This window comes from Somniosus microcephalus, chromosome 17 (genome assembly GCF_052327205.1).
Source record: "Somniosus microcephalus isolate GS21.2 chromosome 17, FLI_Smic_1.0, whole genome shotgun sequence".
NCBI lineage: Eukaryota > Metazoa > Chordata > Chondrichthyes > Squaliformes > Somniosidae > Somniosus > Somniosus microcephalus.
The window spans coordinates 57,374,359-57,395,409 of NC_141003.1; the positions used below are offsets into that span (position 1 = coordinate 57,374,359).

The window sequence follows — 21,051 nt, forward strand, 5'->3', positions numbered from 1 at the left end:
TTATAGATTTTAAAATTTAGAAAGCATAATTACTTCTCAATTCCTTTACTGCTTTTCTTGGTACCTTCTCTGAGCCCGAAGTGTCCTGGCTGTTTGGCAATGGACTTGGGAATCAGCAGCACTGCATTCAAAATTTCAAAAATGTCTGAAGTAGACTGACCTTCATGGGTTAACTTCTCTCTATCTTTGTTTCTATCTATATCTCTCTCTTTCTCCATCATTTCTATAGTTCAAACTCTTGCGCTGCTTTTTTTTGGGCTCAAGTCCAATCCATGCCGTTTTGTTGCACCTCTTAGCTTCCTGCACATTCTAATTAGCACGCTCTTCAGGTGGCAGAAGCTGTAAGTAATATTTGCTTGCTTGAACGAGGAGCAAGAACCAGGGATAGGCCACAGTGCAAAAAAAAAACATTAAGCAAGAGGTTGTCATGGTAGCCAGTGGCTCAAAGAAAGGTTTTGGTAGCACCACATTCGTATTTTCATGAATTGGTAGTTATGGGGATGTTCTAAATGGCCCTGCCCAAACACACGAGACAAATGAATCTAGTACTATATGCACTTCTACAGGTGACTTGTAAAGCTTATGCATGTAGTAAGTAGTCATTTTAATTGAATATTGCCAGACTGCCTTAACTACATTATAGAAAACCTCAAGTTTCAGCTATGTTTCAAGAGGAAGGGTAAACAAATGGATAAGTGTGGTTGCTCAATATGTAGCCCAGATTCTTGGACAAGGAGAAGATATCACTCAGTTTTGCTCTCCTGGATGGTCAATTTTGGGTACAGAGCTAATATGGTAGACATTTTGCTGGAAATGTTGTGTACACCGTGAGGAAAACTCACGATATATTTCCAAGTGAGCATGGTGTGTGACTTGGAGGGGAACTTGCAGGTGGTGGTGATCCCATGCGCCTGCTGCCCTTGTCCTTCTAAGTGGAAGAGGTTGCCGGTTTGGGAGGTGCTGCAGTGCATCTTGTAGCTGGTACACAGTGCAGACACGGTGCGCTGGTGGTGAAGGGAGTGAATGTTGAAGGTGGTGGATGGGGTGCCAATCAAGCGGGCTGCTTTGTCCTGGATGGTGTCGAGCTTTGAATGTTGTTGGAGCTGCACTCATCCAGGCAAGTGGAGTATTCCATCACACTCTTGACTTATGCCTTGCAGGTGGTGGAAAGGCTTTGGCGAATCAGGAGGCAAGTTATTCGCTGCAGAATACCCAGCCTTTGACCTGCTCTTGTAGCCATAGTATTTATGTGGCTGGCCCATAAAAGTTTCTGGTCAGTGATGACCCCAGGATGTTGATGCTGGGGGATTCAACAATGATAATGCCATTTTGTAGAATAATTGATGAGATTGATTGCTACGATTAGTCAACAACTCCATTAGTGTTGTATCATGTGACGACCAGGATGGTAGAAGGCAAACTAGATAGACTATGGTCTTTTTTCATCCAGCAATTCCTATGTTCCTAAGAGCATATAGGAATTTCTCAGTCTTAAGTTCTAACCAGCTATGAAGTGCAAAATGGAGGGAAAAAGTTGGTGCCACCAGCATGAAAAACACATTTCAAGAACAGAGAAGGCAATATTTAGTTTTCCATTCAATAAATGCAGATTCACAGATTTGAGATGAAGTATAGAAGGAAGAAATACAAGTATAATAATTTTTTTTAAAATTTAGTGGTTGCTCACTCTTTCTTTGACTTCGGGGATTTTTCAGGCTCTGTTTAAAAAAAGGAAAAATATTAAGTATCTTTCAAAGATCCAACATTTTTATTAATACATAAATGCTTTCAAGTTATTTAAATATGGCATTACACCGTGCACAAAACCATTACCTTACTCCTCACCATCTTTACTTGCTCAACAGTCTGTGGTTGTGGAAAGCCACTCCATTCTGCAGACTTCCCAATATGAACAGGTTTAACAGGGGAACCTATGGAAAAATATTTTTTAAATGTAACTTTTGATTAATGTTAAAACGAAAATTCATCAAATCACTCACTACAAAACTTTCCTTTTAATAGTTTAGCAATTAGTATCAATTTCATTTCAAATTCTGGGTGCTACAGCAATATGTACTACAAATAATGACCACAAGCAGAAACTGTATTACTTACACAATTCTAAATTTGAGGTAATCAACTATGAATCATTGATGTGTGGTAATCACATCACAAGCATTAATCCTTCAGTGAGGCAAATCAGAGTGTATGCATCAGCAATAGAGTTAAAATTGAGAAAAAAATTATGCAAAAATGGACTGGGATAGGGAAAATATTTGTGCTTAAAAAAGGGGAGTTTTTTTGCAGTGAATTCAAAACTATTTTCCTCAGTCAATGTGTTGCTATTCCAACAAGGAAAGAAAGACTTGATCTGGTTCTCGGTAATGAAACCGAGTAAGTAGGCAACCTAAAAATAAGGAAATATTGGAAAAGCTACCAAAACCAATTTAAAAGACTAAGATAAGAGTAGGAGAGAAAAATGAGCAACAAAATATATACAAGGGCAATAAAAAAGCTTTAAAATAGGCACATTAGCAATCCGAGGATAGTCCAGGTAAGGATACTAAGATGAAGGAGGCAAGCTTCTCGTGGAGAATGAAGGATGGCAGATACACTGAGTAAACACTTTGCCTCAGTTTCCACAGAGGAGTATATTGGAATTGTAGAACCCACAAAAGTGGGTGTAGAATGGTTAGTGGAGGATATTTTTCAAAAATAGAAATGGTACAACAAAAGATACTCAAATTTAAGGTAGACAAAGTTACCAGGACCTAATGGTTTCCATCTGAGGATCCGGAGGGAAACTAGGGAATAAATAGTGGAGGCTGTGGCTATAATTTTACAAACTTCTACGAAAGGAAAATTATGCCAAAGTACTAGAGGGTGGCAAATGTGATACCACTCTTCAAAAACGGAGATAAGCCAGGAACTTGCAGCTTAGTTACTCTTAACTCAATTGTTGGTAAACTTCCATAGTTTATAACCTGGAATAAAATTAGAGCTCGAGAGAAAACACAAACTTACATTTATGCAGCACCTTATCACATCCTCAGGATATCTCAAAGCACTTTACAATGAAGTGCAGTTACTATTATGTAGGTAAATGTGCAGCTGATCTACTCAGAAGATCCCACAAACAGCGAATGAATGACCAAGCGATGTGTTTTTGGTAATGTTGTCACTGGGAAGAATGTTGTCCAAGATACCAGAAGAACTCGCTTCTCTTCTTTGAATAGTGCCATGGGATAGGCAGATGAGGCTTCAGTTTATCATTTCATCTGAAAATGGCATCTCCAATACAGCAATTCCTCAATACTGCATTGAATGGTCAGCCTAGATTACGTGATTGAACCCATAAGCTTCTCACTCAGAGGAGAGGGCACTATTAATTGAGCCAAGCTCACATTAATGAAACCAATTAAAATCAGGCACAGCCAGCCCACCATAGGTTTTTAAAGAGCAGGTCACACTTGAATAATCATACAATTCTTTGAAAATATAGTAGAGAGAATATGATTCACATGGATTTTCAAAGAGCATTTGATAAGAGACTTATGGCAAAGATAATGGCACATAGGATTAAGGGGAATGTAGTCACTTGAACAGAGAGATAGTTCAAGGACAGAAAGCAAAGGGTAGGGGTAAAGGGAAATTTCTCAAACTGGAAAGATGTGATAAGTGGTGTTTCCACAGGGTTCACCATCAGAGTTGTCCTTATTTACTATATGCATAAGTGATCTGGACATCAAATTTGTATATTCCCTCATTTTATGAAAAAAATTGGGGGAAATGACACATGAATGAGACACAGCTGAGCAGGCAGCAAAATCAAGCAGCAGCACTCACTCAATTGCATGTCATTACCACCAAATTCCTGAAATAGGTAATATTCTACTTACCATTTCACTTTTATTAATGTACTCTGTAAAACATTTTACAAAGAACATTTTCTTCTTCACAAACTTATAAATGGTTTTACATGGGCATTATGAATGGGAATTATGCAAGATATCTAGTTTAAGTTGCGTTTATTATAATCTTTGAAAATATAGCAGAGAGAATATGATTCACATGGATATTCAAAGAGCATTTGATAAGAGACACTGACCAAGTTACAGGCCTATTACTTGTTCTGAATAAAATATTACAAAATTTTTGCATTTATAGAATATCTTTAATGTAGGAAAACATCCGCAGTTGCTTTACAAGGGCATAGTCAAAGAAATTGACACCGACTCAGGAGGGGATATTAGGAGGGGTTGACCAAAAGCATGGTTAAAGTGGATCTTAAAGGAGGAAAGGGAGGTGGAGGGATTTAGAAAGGGAGGTGGGGGTATTTTGAAAGGGAATTAGGGCATGGCGCCTAGGCAGCTAAAAGCATAGCCAATGGTGGGGTGAAGGGAGTGAGGTGGATGCACAAGAGTCAGGAAGAGTTATGGGGAAATGGAAGGATTGTAGGGCTGGAGTCGGTTACAGAGATAGGGAAGGGTGAAGCCATGAAGGGATTTAAACATGAGGATGAGCATTAAATTGGGGGACCAGGAGCCAATGTGGATTGGGGGGGGACGATGAGCGAGCAGGACTTGGTGCAGGATAGGATAGGATACGGGCAGCAGAGTTCTGGATGAGCTGAAGTTTACAGAGGATGGAGGCCGAGAAGCTGGCCAGAACAGCATTGGAATAGTCAAAACTGGAGGTGACCAAGGCATGGACGAGGGTTTCAGCAGCAGGTGGGCTGAGGCGGGAGGTGGAAGTAGTCAGTATTTGTGATGGAGAGGATTTGGAGACAGAATCTAATCTCGGTGTCAAATAGGATGCTGAGGTTGTGAACAGTCTGGTTCAACCTGTGGAGGTAGCTGGAGGAGAATGAAATTGGTGCCAAAGGCTGAAGAAAATAGCTTTGGTCTTCCCAATGGTTAGCTGGAAGAACTGGACTGGCTGTCAGACAAGCAGTCTAAAGAGGTGGTGCAGAGGTAGAGCTGGGTGTCCTCAGCGTTCATGTGAAAGCTGACCCCATGTCTGCAGAGGTTGTCACCAAGGTGCAGCATATGGATGAGGAAGAGGAATGGGACAAGGATACATCCCGGGGTTTGGGGGGGGGGGGGGGGGGGGAAAAGAGAAAAGAGAACCAACATGCTGTGTCAGAACAGTAGGACACAGGTTAAAACCCACAATTCAGCACCTCGAGATTACAGCAAGTTGTCTGTGTAATTGTGGGAAGAACCCCAATAAAGGCCAAACACTTTTCCATGTGAAGGGAAGAAACCAGATGGCTTGTTACTCCAACCTGCACAGGTGCTACATGATTTATGGCTGTCAATTAACTGTTTGGAAATGTGACCCTCAGCAAAAAAAGGCAGTAAATATGGATTTCATCAGTTCTGATCGACCTAAAACATTACCTCGGTTTTTCTTGCAACAGATGCTGCCTGGCCTGCTGAGTGTTTTCCTGCATTTTCTGCTTTTTTTTATGCTAGTAAATACTATTGGCTTTAGAAAATATTATTGCACTACTCAATTCCAGATTACTGCCACTAGGTGTCATTGTAATAAATGTAAATATATATTGTAACATGGTGTTAAAAGAGTGCATTCTTGCCACGAGCTGACATTCTGCATTAACTGACTACTGTTGCCCATCTAGTTGCTACACGGCACCACCCAGTGGCACATATATAGCACTACAAATCAACAGATGCCAGCATTAAAATTCTACATTGTCATCCAGAGTCAAGTATCAGCTACATAATAATCTTGAGATTGCAATTTTAATTAGTAGATAAGACAGTTGGGCTTGTAAGAAAGATTTTATGTAGGCCCCAGACAAAATAAAATTCACTCTTGAAAATTCAAGCTTTAAATTACGACTAAATGAATTACAGTTGATTGATTGCATCTAATGTTATAACAACTTGAGACTACCTAAACAATTCAGATCACTAAATCACCCAATTTACTGGGCAGAAGCAAGATAATTCTACTCCCCTCTCCATTTTCAGTACTTGGAAAGGAAGACATTTATCTTGTCTTAACTACTTTAAGTGGCTTGGTGGGCCCATGAAACAAGTGTACATGAATTGAATAAATGATTTCAGCAACTCTATAACAACTAAAAAGGAACGGAGAGATCTTACCAGATTCATTAACCACAACAAAAGATTCAGGAGTTCTTTCTGGCAAAGGGGGTGGGCTGTCTTCTTTGCTCCCAGAACCTTTTAAAATAAAATTTCAAAATTGATTTTTGAAAACATCATCATTGTTCAGGTTCCTTTGCGGCAGCCTAGTATTGAGTGCTTTCACCAGGCATTTAAAGCATATTAGGCCTGATATGCTGCCATAAAGACAGTAAGTAATCAGATATGCTTTAGATTAAAATTATTTCTGTATTTACTATCACAAATACAGGATTTGCTGCTCTTGCACGAAGGTCAGAGCTGTACACACGGCTTCATTTTAAATACACATTTTGCAAAGTTGCAAATGTGGCAGGGAAAAGAATGAAGCGATCATAGAATGTTACAACTGACAGGATGAATATGGCAATTTTGTACCTAGACATATCAGAGTATAGTTGATATCAAATTAAACCAGATGAGATATTTAAGTGTCCGTTTACCAAAAATATTAACGCAGTGTTGTCCAATAGAAATCGTAGCCACAGGTGTGGTTATGGCAACATCGTGTAAGCCCTGTGCACTAATTTTAGTAGAAAATGCTTACTCACGATACAGGTCAGTGTGCTTCATGTGTATATTTACTCAAACATCAATCACCATTCAGTGCAAAACTTTGCAGTGTTCCTGTTTCACCAAAGTTTGGAATTCTGGCATGAATTTATCAGACACAGCACATCCTGGTGCACCGCCTAACATTGTCCAGCAGCTGCGATCAGTACTTCAGCTCCATCAGTGAAATTGCCCAGACTGTTGACTTGCATGAGATCTGCCAGACCCAACCCTGCACTCCATCCAGAAACGGTTGGATGCTGCCCGCCCTTTGCCATGACTTGCCTTGTTGCAGCTGCTAGTTATTGGCTGGGCTGACTTTTTTTGGTTGTCTTTGTGGCTATTCCGATTGGTCAAGCTGACCACGATGACAACTCCCGTTGCTATACAATGTTACTGGTGCTTGCATGGTTTTCAGTGTTGTACAGCATTTCAGTAAATAACCAATAATCGCGGAAGTAAAGCGCACACAACTATCAAAAAACACACTGCTTTTCGTCTTAGCATTTTACCAACAAACGCAAAAAAAGCTTAAAGTACACAGGCATACCTCTTGCGAACATTAGTATTGAGATCACATGCCCGGTGTCTTATTACTTATTTTATCTACTAATGAAAATTGCAATCAGCCACATCAGATTCCCAATTAGTCACATGGCTAGTGTCTTGGACAACACTACATTAACAGAAGGTTTATCAAAAAATTGATCTAGGATTTATTTTTTTTAATTTTTTTTTTTTTAAATAAGCGATTAATCTTGCAGAGCAATAGTTATTGCAGTAATTGTCCCAGATTGCATTTGTCACAGAAATAACAAAACTAAATCCATCAGCAGCAAGATTGTGTATGTTCTCAGTGATTGACAGTTTTAGTATGATGCAATTTGTAACAAAACTAAGCAAAATAGAAATGCCTCCATTTCTGAAAAGGTGGTGACACACTAATGACAGCCTGGTGAAAACCCTATTCATACCATTAAACTTCCAAAAACAGTCTGAAATGTAAGTTTTTGCATCCACAGTTGATGCCACAAAATTGGACAACATGAATTGAGAATGAGAATGTTATGGTCATTTCTAAGTAAAATTCTAGCTAAATATAAACAGCTTAGTTAATAACAACAACATGATGCATGATTTTTCTATAGGAGTAACTATTCCAAATGTTATGGGGATATTCAAATAGCCATTTTCAAAGATGACAAGAAACATTCTTGTCTCTATCCTCTTCCTGTTAAAAATACATTTCCTCAACTACTATATAAAGGCAAAACAAGGCAGGGATTCATTGGATAAATTGCTGATAAGTATTCTTTTCACAAAATGGGAGTCAACAGAAAAAAACATTTAAATTTAAAAATAGGTTGGTAAATTGGAGTAAAGACTTGTTACAGATCAAGTGGATGTTTTCCCAAAGCAGAATTCTTACATTCTCTGACCATGCCCATTATCTAAGAGACCATTTTACTGGTAATTTTAAGTCAGTCTGAAGATATCGGGCCAGATTTTGCTGTAGCAGGGAATGTAACGCCATCTACCGTGAGTGAGACTTGCCCCTGCACCCTTCCGCTCAATACACTTTTGCACACTAAGTTGTTGAAAGTGCGAGCTGATAACGCCGCAGTGAGGGAAACAGCATCTGGGACCTGAGTGAACAGGGCAACTGAGATTAACGGATTAAGAAATAAACAGCACAAGGACTGAGGAGAGTGAATTAGAGTTCGGTTTTCAATGTCCAATCGGGTACAGAAAGAAATAAAGAGAGGAAAGGAAAGATTGGATTGAGAGAGAGAGAAAGACAAAGGAAAAGTACAAGTTTTTTAAAATTTGGTATCTAAAATCTACAATAATTAATACTTGAAATTAATTTCAGTGCCAGAGAGGTTGATAGACAGTAATTAACAATTATCGTGCAGTTAAAAGGGTACTTACGCTTGAAATGACAAGACTTAAGTTTCTGTGACAAGTTTAGTTCATATCTACCGCGCAAATAAAGAGCAGTAACTCCCTCACAGCTGCACTGTATCATTAGATACCACACAAGCTCAGAACCTTTAATACATTGTAACAGTCTGCCATCCACGTCATTTGACTTGGGATATTTGGAGTGAACAGACAGAGCAATCTTCAATTCCATACAGATCTCTACCAAATAATAAAGTGGAATTACCTGAATGTCAAGTCCAATTTTATAATGTCACATCCATTGAGTTTAATATATCTTGCTTTAATTTAGAAGGTTTTCCCCTCCAGCCTCTCTTCTTACTACCCCATTCTCAATTATGCATAATTCTGGATCGAGGTTGAACAGACACTAAACATTTAAGTAATGCTTATATCATTTAACAATTGCTCATCTGGGAGAATTCCACCTGGTTAGCAATTTTTCCTCGATTGCAAAAGATAGCAGAAGTCTTTTGGGAGTCTAGAAGGTATGCGGCTAACATTGTAATCACAGTATTCAGCCACGATCAGTTATATAACAAAGACATAGGAGTAGGAGTAAGTCATTTGGCCCCTCGAGCCTGCTCCGCCATTCAATAAGATTATGGCTGATCTTCTACTTCAACTCCACTTTCCTGCACTATCCCCATATCCCTCGATTCCCTTAATATCCAAAAATCTAGCAATCTCTTGAATATACTCAACAACTGAGCCTCCACAGCCCTCTGGGGTAGAGAATTCTAAAGATTCACCACCCTCTGAAGAAATTTCTCCTCATCAGTCCTAATTGGCCAACCCCTTATTCTGAGACTGTGACCCCTGGTTCTAGCCAGGGGAAAACATCCTCCTTGTATTTACCCTGTCAAGCCCTGTAAGAATTTTGTATCTTTCAATGAGATCACCTCTCATTCTTCTAAACTCTAGAGAATATAGGCCTAGTCTACTCCATCTCTCCTCATAGGACAATCCCCCCCATCCCAGGAACCAGTCTGGTGAACCTTCGTTGCACTCCCTCTGTGGCAAATATATCCTTCCTTAGGTAAGGAGACCAAAACTGTACACAATACTCCAGGTGTGGTCTCACCAGGGCCCTATATAATTGCAGTAAGACGTCTTTACTCTTATACTCAAATCCTCTTGTAATAAAGGCCAAAATACCATATGCTTTCCTAAATGCTTGCTGAACCTGCATGTTAACTTTCAATGATTCATGTACAAGGTCCCTCTGAACACTAACATTTCCCAGTCTCTCACCATTTAAAAAATACTCTGCTTTTCTATTTTTCCTACCAAAGTGGATACCTTCACATTTCTCCACATTATATTCCATTTGCCATGTTCTTGCCCACTCACTTAACCGGTCTATATCCCCTTGCAGCCTCTTTGCATCCTCCTCACAACTTACATTCCCACCTAGCTTTGCATCAGCAGCAAACTTGGATATATTACATTTGGTCCCCTCATCTAAATCATTGATACAGATTGTGAATAGCTGAGGCCCAAGCTCTGATCCTTGTGGCACCCCACTAGTTACAGCCTGCCAACCCAAATATGACCCTTTTATTCCGAATCTGTTTTTTGTCCGTTTATCAATCCTCAATCCATGCTAGTATATTACCCCCAATCCCATGAGCCCTAATTTTGTTTCATAACCTGTGTGGCACCTTATTGAATGCCTTCTGAAAATCCAAATACATCACATCCACTGGTTCCCCCTCATCTATTTTGCTAGTTACAACCTCAAAAACCTTTAACAGATTCGTCAAACACGATTTCCCTTTCATAAAGCCGTGTTGACTCTGCCCAATCCTCTCTCTCCCTCCTTTCTTTAATAGTGGGGTTACATTTGCTACCTTCCAATCCGCAGGAACTGTTCTAGAATCTATGGAATTTTAGAAAATGACAACCAATGCATCCAACTATCTCTATAGCCACCTCTTTCAAAACCCTAGGATGTAGGCCATCAGGTCCAGGGGATTTATTGGCTTTCAGTCCCATTAATTTCTCCAGTATTTTTTTTTTTTTTTTTTTAACTAATTTCTTTGTTCTCATTCGAACCTTGGTTCTCCACTATTTCCAGAAAGTTTTTTTGCATCTTCTTCTGAAGACAGACACAAAGTATTTGTTTAATTTCTCTGCCATTTCCTTATTCCCCATTATAATTTCTCCTGTCTCAGCCTGTAAGGGACCCACATTTGCTTTTGTTACACTTTTACAATCTGTTTTTACATCTCTCACTAGTTTACTTTCATATTCTATTATCCCTTTCTTTATCAATTTCTTGGTCCTCCTTTGCTGAATTCTAAAATCCTCCCAATCCTCAGGCTTACTACTCTTTTTGGCAACATAAGCCTCTTCCTTTGATCTAATACTATCTTTAACTTCTCGTTAGCCACGGTTGGACCACTTTTCCTGTGGGGTTTTTGTGCCTTAAAAGGAATGTATGTTTGTTGTAAATGATGTATTAATTCTTTAAATGCTAGCCATTGCTTCTCTACCAACATAACTTTTAATGTAGTTTCCCAATCTACCTTAGCCAACTTGCCCCTCATACCTACGTAGTTTGCTTTGTTTAGATTTAAGACCCTAGTTTCGGATTTAACCAAATCACTTTCAAACTCAATATAAAATTCTATCATCTTAGTCACCCTTCCCTAAGGGCCCCTTTACTACAAGGTTATTAATTAAACCTTTCTCATTGCACAACACTAGATCTAAAATAGCCTGTTCCCTAGTTGGTTCCTCAACATACTGATCTAAAAAACTATCTTGCATACATTCTATACATCCGTCCTCCACACTATTACTGCAAATTTGGTTTGCACAGTCTATATGTAGATTAAAGTCCTCCATGATTACTGTATTACCCTTGTTACATGTGCCTCTAATTTTCTGATTTATACTCTGCCCTACATTACAACTATTGTTTGGGGGCCTATAAACAACTCACCAATGTTTTCTGCCCCTTGCTGTTTCTTAGCTCTATTCAAACTGATTTTACTTCTTGATTTTCAGAGCCAAGATCTTTTCTCTCTACTGTCTTTATTCCATCCTTTATCAGGGCTACCCCTCCTCCTTTTCCATTTTGCCTATCTCTTCTAAAAGAGAAGTTTCCTGGAATATTTAGTTCCCAACCTTGGCCACATTGCAACCATGTCTCCACACTGGCTATTAGATCAAACCTATTAATTTCTATCTGTGCAATTAATTCATCTATTTTGTTGTGAATGCTTCGCACAGATAGAGCACCTTTAGCTTTGACTTATTTCTATTTTTCCCTGATGTCACCTTTGTTACACTCTGTCCCTTCTTAACCCACTTGGCTTATTCTTACCCAAAACTCTGTTCTGGAGCCTTGACATTTCTCTCTCTACTGGTCTCGCTAGACGTACTCCTATCTAGTTACCCAGCCAGCTAAATACTCATTCAAATAATTTCTCGAGAAGCAGGTTGCTGTTTTGAAGCTTTACTTGAATAAATTTTGTGAAACTGTAAACAAAGACAAAGTATGTTTTGTACATAGAGCTGAATACTATACATTATATGTTACATAAGATAAACATGTTTATGACAACAGAATAGACTAATTGTATAACTAAATAGCACTGAAGCTAAACCTCAGTAGCTAACAGCTAATAACTTCTTATAGACAAAGTATTGTCAAAATACTACACTGACAAGGTTGTTATCATGTTACTAAACAAGGATACACAGACATTGCGTCTTGCCTAGCGTATAAGGATGGAACAGGATTAAGAATGTCTGCCTTGTGAGCTTTCTTCACAACTCAGCAGGTACTTCCTGGAATACTACTTCCGGGGCAAACAGGGAGGAGGTCAAATAACACCCTGCTATACAATAACACTGCTATACACTAACTACCACTAGAGGGTGCTATCTGCATGTAATAAGTCCAGAACACACTCGCTGCTTTTAAATTCACTCTTTCCTGAATCCTCCCACCCCACCATCATTAGTTTACTGCCCTAGTTATTCGGTTCGCCAGGACACAGGTCCCAGCCAGGTTTAAGTGGCGCCCATCCCAACGGAACAGCTCTCTTTCCCCAGTACTGGTGCCAGTGCCCCATGAACTGAAACCCCTTCCTCCCACACCACTCTGAGCCACGCATTTAAACCTCTAATCGGTGTGTCCCTATGCCAATTTGGGCGTGGCTCAGATAACAATCCAGAGATTATTACCTTTGAGGTTCTGTTTTTTTTTGTTTTTGTTTTTTAAATTTGGATCCTAGCTCCTCAAACTCCCTCAGCCGAACCGCATTCCTAGTTCTACCTACGTCGTTGGTTCCTACGTGGACCACGACAACTGGATCCACTCCAAGTTCTCCTCCAGCCGCGAGATTTCATCTTTAACCCTGGCACCAGGCAGGCAACACAACCTTCGGAACTCTCGGTTGCGGCTGCAAAGAACAGTATCTATACCCCTGACTATTCTGTCCCCTACTACAACAATCCCTTTCACTCCCCCCACTTGAATGGACTCCTGCACCATGGCCAGCTTGCTCATCCATCCTGCAAGCATTTCCCTCATCCACACAGACAGCAAGAACCTCATACCTGTTGGAGAAGGGCAAAGGCTCCTCCAGCACTGCACCTGGGGTCCCCTTACCTGCCTGAGTTGCAGTCACACCTTCCTGTCCCTGACCATTAACCAGGCCTGTACTAACCTAAGGGATGTGACTGCCTCCTGGATCAAAGTGTCCAGGTAACTCTCCCCCTCCCTGATGCCCCACAATGTCTGCACCTCAGACTCCAGCTCAAAATCTGAGCTGAAGTTCCTCAAGATGCAGGCACTTACTGCAAACGTGGTTGTCCAGGATCACAATGCTCTCCACAAACTCCCACATGCTGCAGTTGTGGCACACCACCTGCACTGCCATCCCTATATGACCTTGTTTTATTTAATTAAATTTACTTAAATTTGTAATTCGGTAACTTAGTTTACAGTGTAGTTTCTTGACTACTTACTTGATCTAGATTAAGTTAAGTGTACTGAAATTAAATATCTACCTGTAACACAAAGCACTACAAGTAGTGTAGGCAAAAACCAGCAACTCCTTCCCCCTTTTCTCCAAATTCCCACTCTTTCCAAATTCCCAAATAAGACACTCTTGTTTAAGTACATTCCATTTTCATCCCACTCTGTGCAGACCACTGTGTGCTCTATGTCAGGGATTATACTCCCTCTCCCTCCAAATAGTGTTCTGAACACCTGTACTGATTATTACAATCTTTAATCACGTTCATAACTAGATATTCAACCAGAACATTAAATGGGTTAAAAATCAGCACAGTGTCAAAGGTTTTTGAAGGCAGCCTATTTTATTAACCTATTGTGTTTTGGGGGGGGGGGGGGGGGGGAAAAGGGGGGAGAAAAATAGGGGGGAGCAAGTTTCTTACTGCTAATTTCATTTGGTTTGCCAATTTTACTCGCATTCTATTTGAGCCTGATCTTGTTTTCATCCACTGGGAGTCGCTGGCTAGCAATAATTTTTTTTTTTTTTATTGCGCATCCCTAGCTGTTCCGAGAAGGCGGCGGTGGGCCTTCTACTTGAACCACTGCAGTCACCACGGCTATGGTGTTACCACAATGCTGTTAAGTTATTCCAGGATTTTGACTCAGCGATAATAAAGGAATGGCAGAATATGTCCAAATTCAGATGCCGTGAGACTTGCAGGTGAACTTGTAGCTAATGGTGTTCCCATGATGTTGCTGTTCTTGTCCTTCTTCATGGTAGAGGTCACAAGGCTGTCAAAGTAAACATTCTGTAAATAGTACGTACTGGAGCCACAGTACAGCAGTGGTGGAGGGAGTGGATATTGAGTTTAGTGGCAGGGGCACTGATCAAACAGACAGCTTAGTCCTGGATGGCATCAAGCTTCAAAGACTGTGACGGATGCACCCATCTAGACGCGTGGTAATTGGTGAATATTCCATTACACTCCTGATGTGAGTCTTTTAGATGGTGGAAATGTCTTTCCACTCAGTGCTTTCCAATTAGTAGAGAACAGAATGGCAGTACAGGAGACCTCCTAAAAAGATAGGCATTAAAGTACCTGCAGTGATGCTGCAAAGGAAACTAAATGCATGACATTTCTTGTAGGTAACTTTATCTTCAATACTTTGCCATACAGCAACACTTGTACTGCACTTTCTCACCAAAGCAGCAAAACCACAGCAAAGCACAGCGTGGCTAGCAATACAGTACGGGAAACTTTGTGCTATCCGGCAATCTGGAGCCACCGGCAAAAATCAGCAGCCGTTTTTTATTCTTTGTTTGTTTTTTTTGCTTTGTTTGAACAGTCAAGCTGTGCAAGGTCTGTAGCTATAGCAACAGCTTCAGCTACAGAGCGTTAGGGCCACACCCGAGTGTTTAGAAGCTGTTGCTAAGCAACAGTGTTTGTTGTCAAATACGGAGATAAGAATCTCCGTATCTCTCAACATTAACTCTGGAGAGTACGGAAGTTTTGAGGCAACGGCAGCAGCTCGGTCCCGTGGGTGCCGGATAGCACAAAGTTTCCTGTATATAGAATTCCAAGTCTCAGCGTAATCTTGGTCATTCATGATACCAAGTCACAGAGAGGAAAAATAATTAAACTAAACTTAAATAAAGCCAATTACATTATGTGAGAGGCGAATTGGCTAAGCTAGATTGGGAAATTAGATTAAAAGGGATGATGGTAGATAAGCAATGATGAACATTTAAAGAAATATTTCATAATCCTCAACAAATATACATTCCATTCAGAAATAAAATTGCCACGGGAAAAAGTGATCCATCCGTGGCTAACTAAAGAGGTTAAAGATAGTATTAGATTAAGAGAGGTTTATAATTTGCCAAGAGTAGTAAGCCTGAGGATTGGGAGAGTTTTAGAAACCAGCAAAGGACAACCAAAACATTGATAGAGGGAGAAAATAGAATGAGTAAGCTAGCAAGAAATATAAAAACAGATTGCAACAGTTTCAATATGTATGTAAAAAGGAAGAGTAGCAAAAGTAAACGTGGGTCCCCTAGAGGCTGAAACAGGAGAAATTATAATGGGGAATAAGGAAATGGAAGAGACGTTAAACAAATATTTTATATCAGTCTTCACAGTAGAAGACACAAAAAACAAACCAGAAATAATGGGGACCCAAGGGTCTAACAAGAGTGAGAAACTTAAAGTAATTAATATTAGTAAAGAAAAAAGTACTGGAGAAAAGGCCGACAAATCCCCTGGATCTGATGGCCATATCCTAGGGTTCTAAAAGAGGTGGCTGCGGAGATAATGGATGCATTGGCTGTGATCTTTCAAAATTTCCTAGATTCTGGAATGGTCCCAGTGGTTTGGAAGGTAGCAAATGTAACACTGCTATTCAAGAAAGGAGAGAAGAGAGAAAACAGGGAACTACAGGCCAGTTAGCCTGACATCAGTTATCAGGAAAATGCTGGAATACATCATTAAGGAAGTGGTAATAGGGCACTTAGAAAACCATATGATTAGGCAGAGTCAACATGGTTTTATGAAAGGAAAATAGTGTTTGACAAATCTATTAGTTTTTTGAGGCTGTAACTAGCAAGGTAGATAAAAGGGAACCAATGGATGGTAATATATTTGGATTTTCAAAAGGCATTCAATAAAGTGCCACATGAAAGGTTGTTGAACAAGATAAGGGCTCATGGGGTTGGGGGGGGGGGGGTAATAGATTAGCATGGAGAGAGGATTGGTTAAAAGACAGAAAACAGAGTAGGAATAAACGGGTCATTTTCAGGTTGGCAGGCTGTAATTAGTGGGGTGTCGCAAGGATCAGTGCTGGGGCCTCAGCTATTTACAATCTATATCAATGACTTAAACCAAGGGACCGAGTACAATGTATCCAAGTTTGCTGATAATACAAAACTAAGTGGGAAAGTAAGGTGTGAGGAGGACACAAAGGCCGGGATTTTCCTTACCTCGGCGGGTTCGGGGCAGGTCGCGACCCTGCTGCTGACTCCATCCCGCTACCTAAAAGGAACTTGCGTTGCTGGGGTTTGTTAAGCCCGCCCAGCGTGTTTCCCGATCCAATTAGAGGAAGCGGATCTGGTGATATCATTCATGACGTGTTATCAGCTGGTTTCCTTAAAAGGGACCATGGCCAACTTTCTTTTGACATTTGTGCTGTCAGTGTTCTACAGCATTGAAGTGCTGCAAACATTGACAATCACTGCACAGAAGTGCAGGGCTGCATCCAGGTTCTCCCATGACTCCCTCCATATGCTTATGGAGGGAGTCACAGCACACGGAGGCCCTCGTCCCTTCCCATGGGCGGACAAAACCTCCCCAGCCTGGTTGAACATGGCAGACGAGGGCACAAGCAGGGATGTCATCAGGAGGACCCGGGTGCAGTGACGCAAACCTTTCAATGATCTCATAAGATCACGAAACATTAGTACAAAGTCACATTCAACTTCTTCCTCCTGTGCCTCATCACTTCGCCTTCCCTATCCTACTCCAGCACATCCTTACTCACACCTTACAACTTACCTTGGACTTCCACCCATCTCCCTCTCTACATTATCACATCCCCATCTCACTGACCACCCCTCACACTCACCCTAGTGCAATCATACCAACTAACAACACACAAGGGTAGCCACTTGGCTCTTTTATCCAATTTTCATGTAAAGTTTCTGTTAATGTGCTGTCAAACATTGTCCTTGTACATGAAACACAAAGTTAACATGCAGGTACAGCAAGCGGCATGTTGGCCTTTATTGTAAGAGGTTTGGAATACAAGATTAAGGAACTCTTGCTGCAATTGTACAGGGCCTTGGTGAGACCACACCTGGAGTACTGTGCACAGCTTTGGTCTCCATACCCAAGGAAGGATATACTTGCCTTAGAGGGGGTGCAACGAAAGTTCACTAGATTGATTCCTGGGATGAGAGGGTTGTCCTACGAGAAGAGAGTGAGTCGACTGAGCCTATACTCTCTGCAGTTTAGAAGAATGAGAGGTGATCTCATTGAAACATAAGATTCTGAAGGGGATTGACAGGGTAGATGCTGAGAGGTTGTTTCCCCTGGCTGGAGAGTCTAGAACTAGGGGGTGTAGTCTCAGGATAAGGGGTCGGCCACTTAGAAGATGAGGAGGAATTTCTTCACTCAGAGGGGTGTGAAGCTTTGGAATTTTCTATCTCAAAGGGCTGTGGATGCGGAGTCCCTGAGTATATTCAAGGCTGAGATAACATAAATTTTTGGACTCTAGGGGAATCGAGGGATACGAAAATCAGGCAGGAAAGTGGAGTTGAGATCGAAGATCAGCCATCTTATTGAATGGCAGAGCAGGCCCGAAAAGGCTGTATGGCCTACTCCTAATTCTTATGTTTTTATGTCCTTAAACACTACCAATCAAGTGCCTTACACTGGAACCCACATGCGATGAGAGAAGTCCTGTAACAGTACCTCTTACAATGAACTGCTCCAAACAATTTACACACTGAGAAAATGTATTCGGAAAAATTGATTGTTTAGGTAATCTGTCTACGTAAAAGTTTGTACAATTTTCTTCACACTCAAGTATCAGAATGAATGCAAGAGAGAGATAATTGCTGTTTTTATTTCTGACCTGCAGTCAGGAATGTACATGCATCTAGCAATCTATACACCCTTTTCACCAAACAGCAATCAAACTGTGATTAACTTCAGGACCTAGCCTGCCTCTTTACACCACTTCCTCACAGGAAGCACCTGAACAGTGTGGCCTTAAAAAGGAAGGCTCGGTCAGCAGCTAAACGTAGCCAGTCCGGACTTCACAAGCAATGGGACAGGATGTCAATTACCTGCATTAAAATGATCAGAGCGTGATTAAAACTAGTCAACCACTCTAGTACATAAAGGGTGCTCACCCAGCACTATTTACTCGTTCTGATTTTTTTGGTAGGAATTCAACTGGTTGTCAGTTATCATCAATGCAAAATGGTAAAATACTGCTAAAAGAACAAGACAGATATTTTTCCTTTGTCAAGGTAATTAATGTTTCAGAAGTGTCAATTGTGTGCAAGATATTGCATTTTGTCTAAACTTGTACATGAACTATTTCTCCACATATCTGTTTAGATCTAAATGATTAAAACTATTGTTATTGTAAAACAATCTCCTAATAGTAGTTTAAAGTTAAAACCCCATCATTTTTATAAATGTTATGCAAGTACTCACAGCCCAATTCTCAATGAAGATACTAAAGTTCCACAAGACAGTAACATTTTAGATATATACAAATTGTGAACGAAAGCCACTGATCTATTTTCAGAGAGTCCAGGTTTGAGTGTGAAACACTTGTGGGCACTTTTTTTTTTTTTTTTAAAGTAGGCTTAGCTTTTACATTATACAGCACAGCAGCTATAAGGTCCAAAATACAACCAACACCAATATGCAAATGTGAAGTTTTATATAGTTTTTTAAAAAGTTAGACTCTACAAAAATAATTAAATGATCAAAAACTCCCACTCCAAAAGAGTACTGCCCTCCTTAGTATAAAGTAAGCACTTACATTTTTCGGCTCCTAAATTTAATGTGCTGGGTGGATTTTCTTGGGCAATAGACACAGGAGATATTTTTCTTGCTGACGGGGTTTCATTTTGTCTGGTGGCAGTAACAATGGCACTTGTTAAAATACTGGTAACATTTTTAGGTATGGCTTTCCCAACATCCATCTCCTCCGGCTCAGAGTCATCAGAGTGGAGAGGATTTGTAAAACTGAGGGGTGGCACATTTACACAATGGTCACTGGTGTCCACAGCCATATGTTGAACGACAGGTATCTCTTTCAATGATGGCTCTGCTGGTAGAGCAGGTGTTTTCGAAGAATGGCATTGACTATTGTACAATTTATCACCAGTGGAAGACTTGCTAAAGGCAGTTGGTGTACATTCATAGCTTGCCTTATTCCACAAGGCATGAGCTCTCTCTTTAAGTGGCAATTGTACTGGTCTCAGGAGAACATCAGAACTCCTCCCTTCCCGAGTAGCATCAGAACGCTGCAGAACATCCACCTCTGAACTTGCAGAAATCTGTCCACAGCTTAATTCCACCGATTTACTGGTTTGCTCAATCTCAATTGCTGAGGTGGACTTCACTTTACTTGATGGTACCCTGTTAAAAGGGCTGTTTGCACCAGGTGGGGACACTTCAAAACTTTTGGGTCCTTCTTGGAGTGGTATCTTCTTTATTTCAATACTCAGTTTTCTTTCCAGCCTTTTTTCAATAGGTTCAGCACAATTTTCAATCTGTCTGTAGGTATCCACAGGTTTGTTGTAGTTTTCATTGAGGTCTGTGGGAGATGGTGTTGTGAATGAGTGTACTACTGGCTTGGGATGGTATCGGTCATTATCTTGCCACACCGTAGTAACAGCTGGATATGCAGACGGAGGAGAAGGAGTGAGGATAGGCGGTACTGGTTGGGGCTCCGGAGGCTGCAAGATTTCTTCTTTAGCATCTCCTTCTATCAGGCAGCTAAGGGAATTTTGGTTGGGGTTGGGGGGGTGGGGAAAGACAGGAGAAAAAAAGGAAAAGGATTAGATAGTAGCACTACTCAAAAATAGGGAATGATTAATATTAACCTTTTGAAGACAAAGAATCTAGACACACAAAACAGCAGAAAGAACCAAGTATGAGAAACAGCAAACAGACTTAAGCACACATCAACGCTGATATTTTTTGATGGTATGTGTTTCAAAGATGGTCTTTTGTTACTTTACTCAGTAGGTGGCAGACAAACCATTTGGACTAAAATTGAAACCAATCTGCAATCAAGAGATTCTATAAACTAGAATATCGCACTATTGCCTTGTACGTACAAAGCCACTGCAAATTTAGCACTGTGGCCAACATCAACCTCGTTTCCCTCTTACCCAGCTAATTACAGTTACTGACTACTGCTTTTCCCTCCACAGCGCAAAGGATTTAAGCACTAAATTAGCTCACAAGCAGAATGCAGGGTCCTGTCCATCTGGCCTGGATTCAAACCCAATTTTGTAAAACCACAGTAATGCATTATCAAATTTTTTTAAAATTATTATTTATTTATTTTTACACAGCAATACTTTGCAATCATTATCCTCATATACAACTCATTGATTTGCTGTCACACTTCGTAACTGTTCAAGAACCCAATTGTAATTTTATAAATCTTATCCTCTGTACAATAAACTTATAAAACCCACAGCACTATTTTCCACGACTGTATTCAAAATGTAAAACTAGTTGTTCACCTCCAGGATGCTGTGACAAGATTATCGCAGTAAGCCTCCCACACTGCACTAAATGACCACAAATGCCACAGAAGGTGGAAAATTTGTGTACATTTCTCAGCAAAGAAAAAGGAAACAATACACAAGTTAATACA

General features: G+C 40.4%; 1 protein-coding gene across 5 annotated transcripts in view; it reads right to left on the minus strand.

Annotated features, from left to right (window-relative positions):
• LOC147105737 (tyrosine-protein phosphatase non-receptor type 12-like) overlaps positions 1–21,051 on the minus strand; it is a 144,693-nt gene that overhangs the window by 15,781 nt on the left and 107,861 nt on the right. For 2 of the 5 annotated variants that reach the window (XM_086010411.1, XM_086010413.1), the window contains exons 13-16: positions 19,198–20,159; positions 6,135–6,212; positions 1,834–1,931; positions 1,688–1,718 (exon numbers count right to left, since the gene is read on the minus strand). In XM_086010411.1, coding sequence (XP_085866537.1) covers positions 1,688–1,718; positions 1,834–1,931; positions 6,135–6,212; positions 19,198–20,159 — 1,169 coding nt within the window. Of the gene's footprint in view, positions 1–33; positions 340–1,687; positions 1,719–1,833; positions 1,932–6,134; positions 6,213–19,197; positions 20,160–21,051 lie in introns of all 5 variants that reach the window. The other 3 variants (XR_015081570.1, XR_015081569.1, XM_086010412.1) reach the window with 3 other exon arrangements.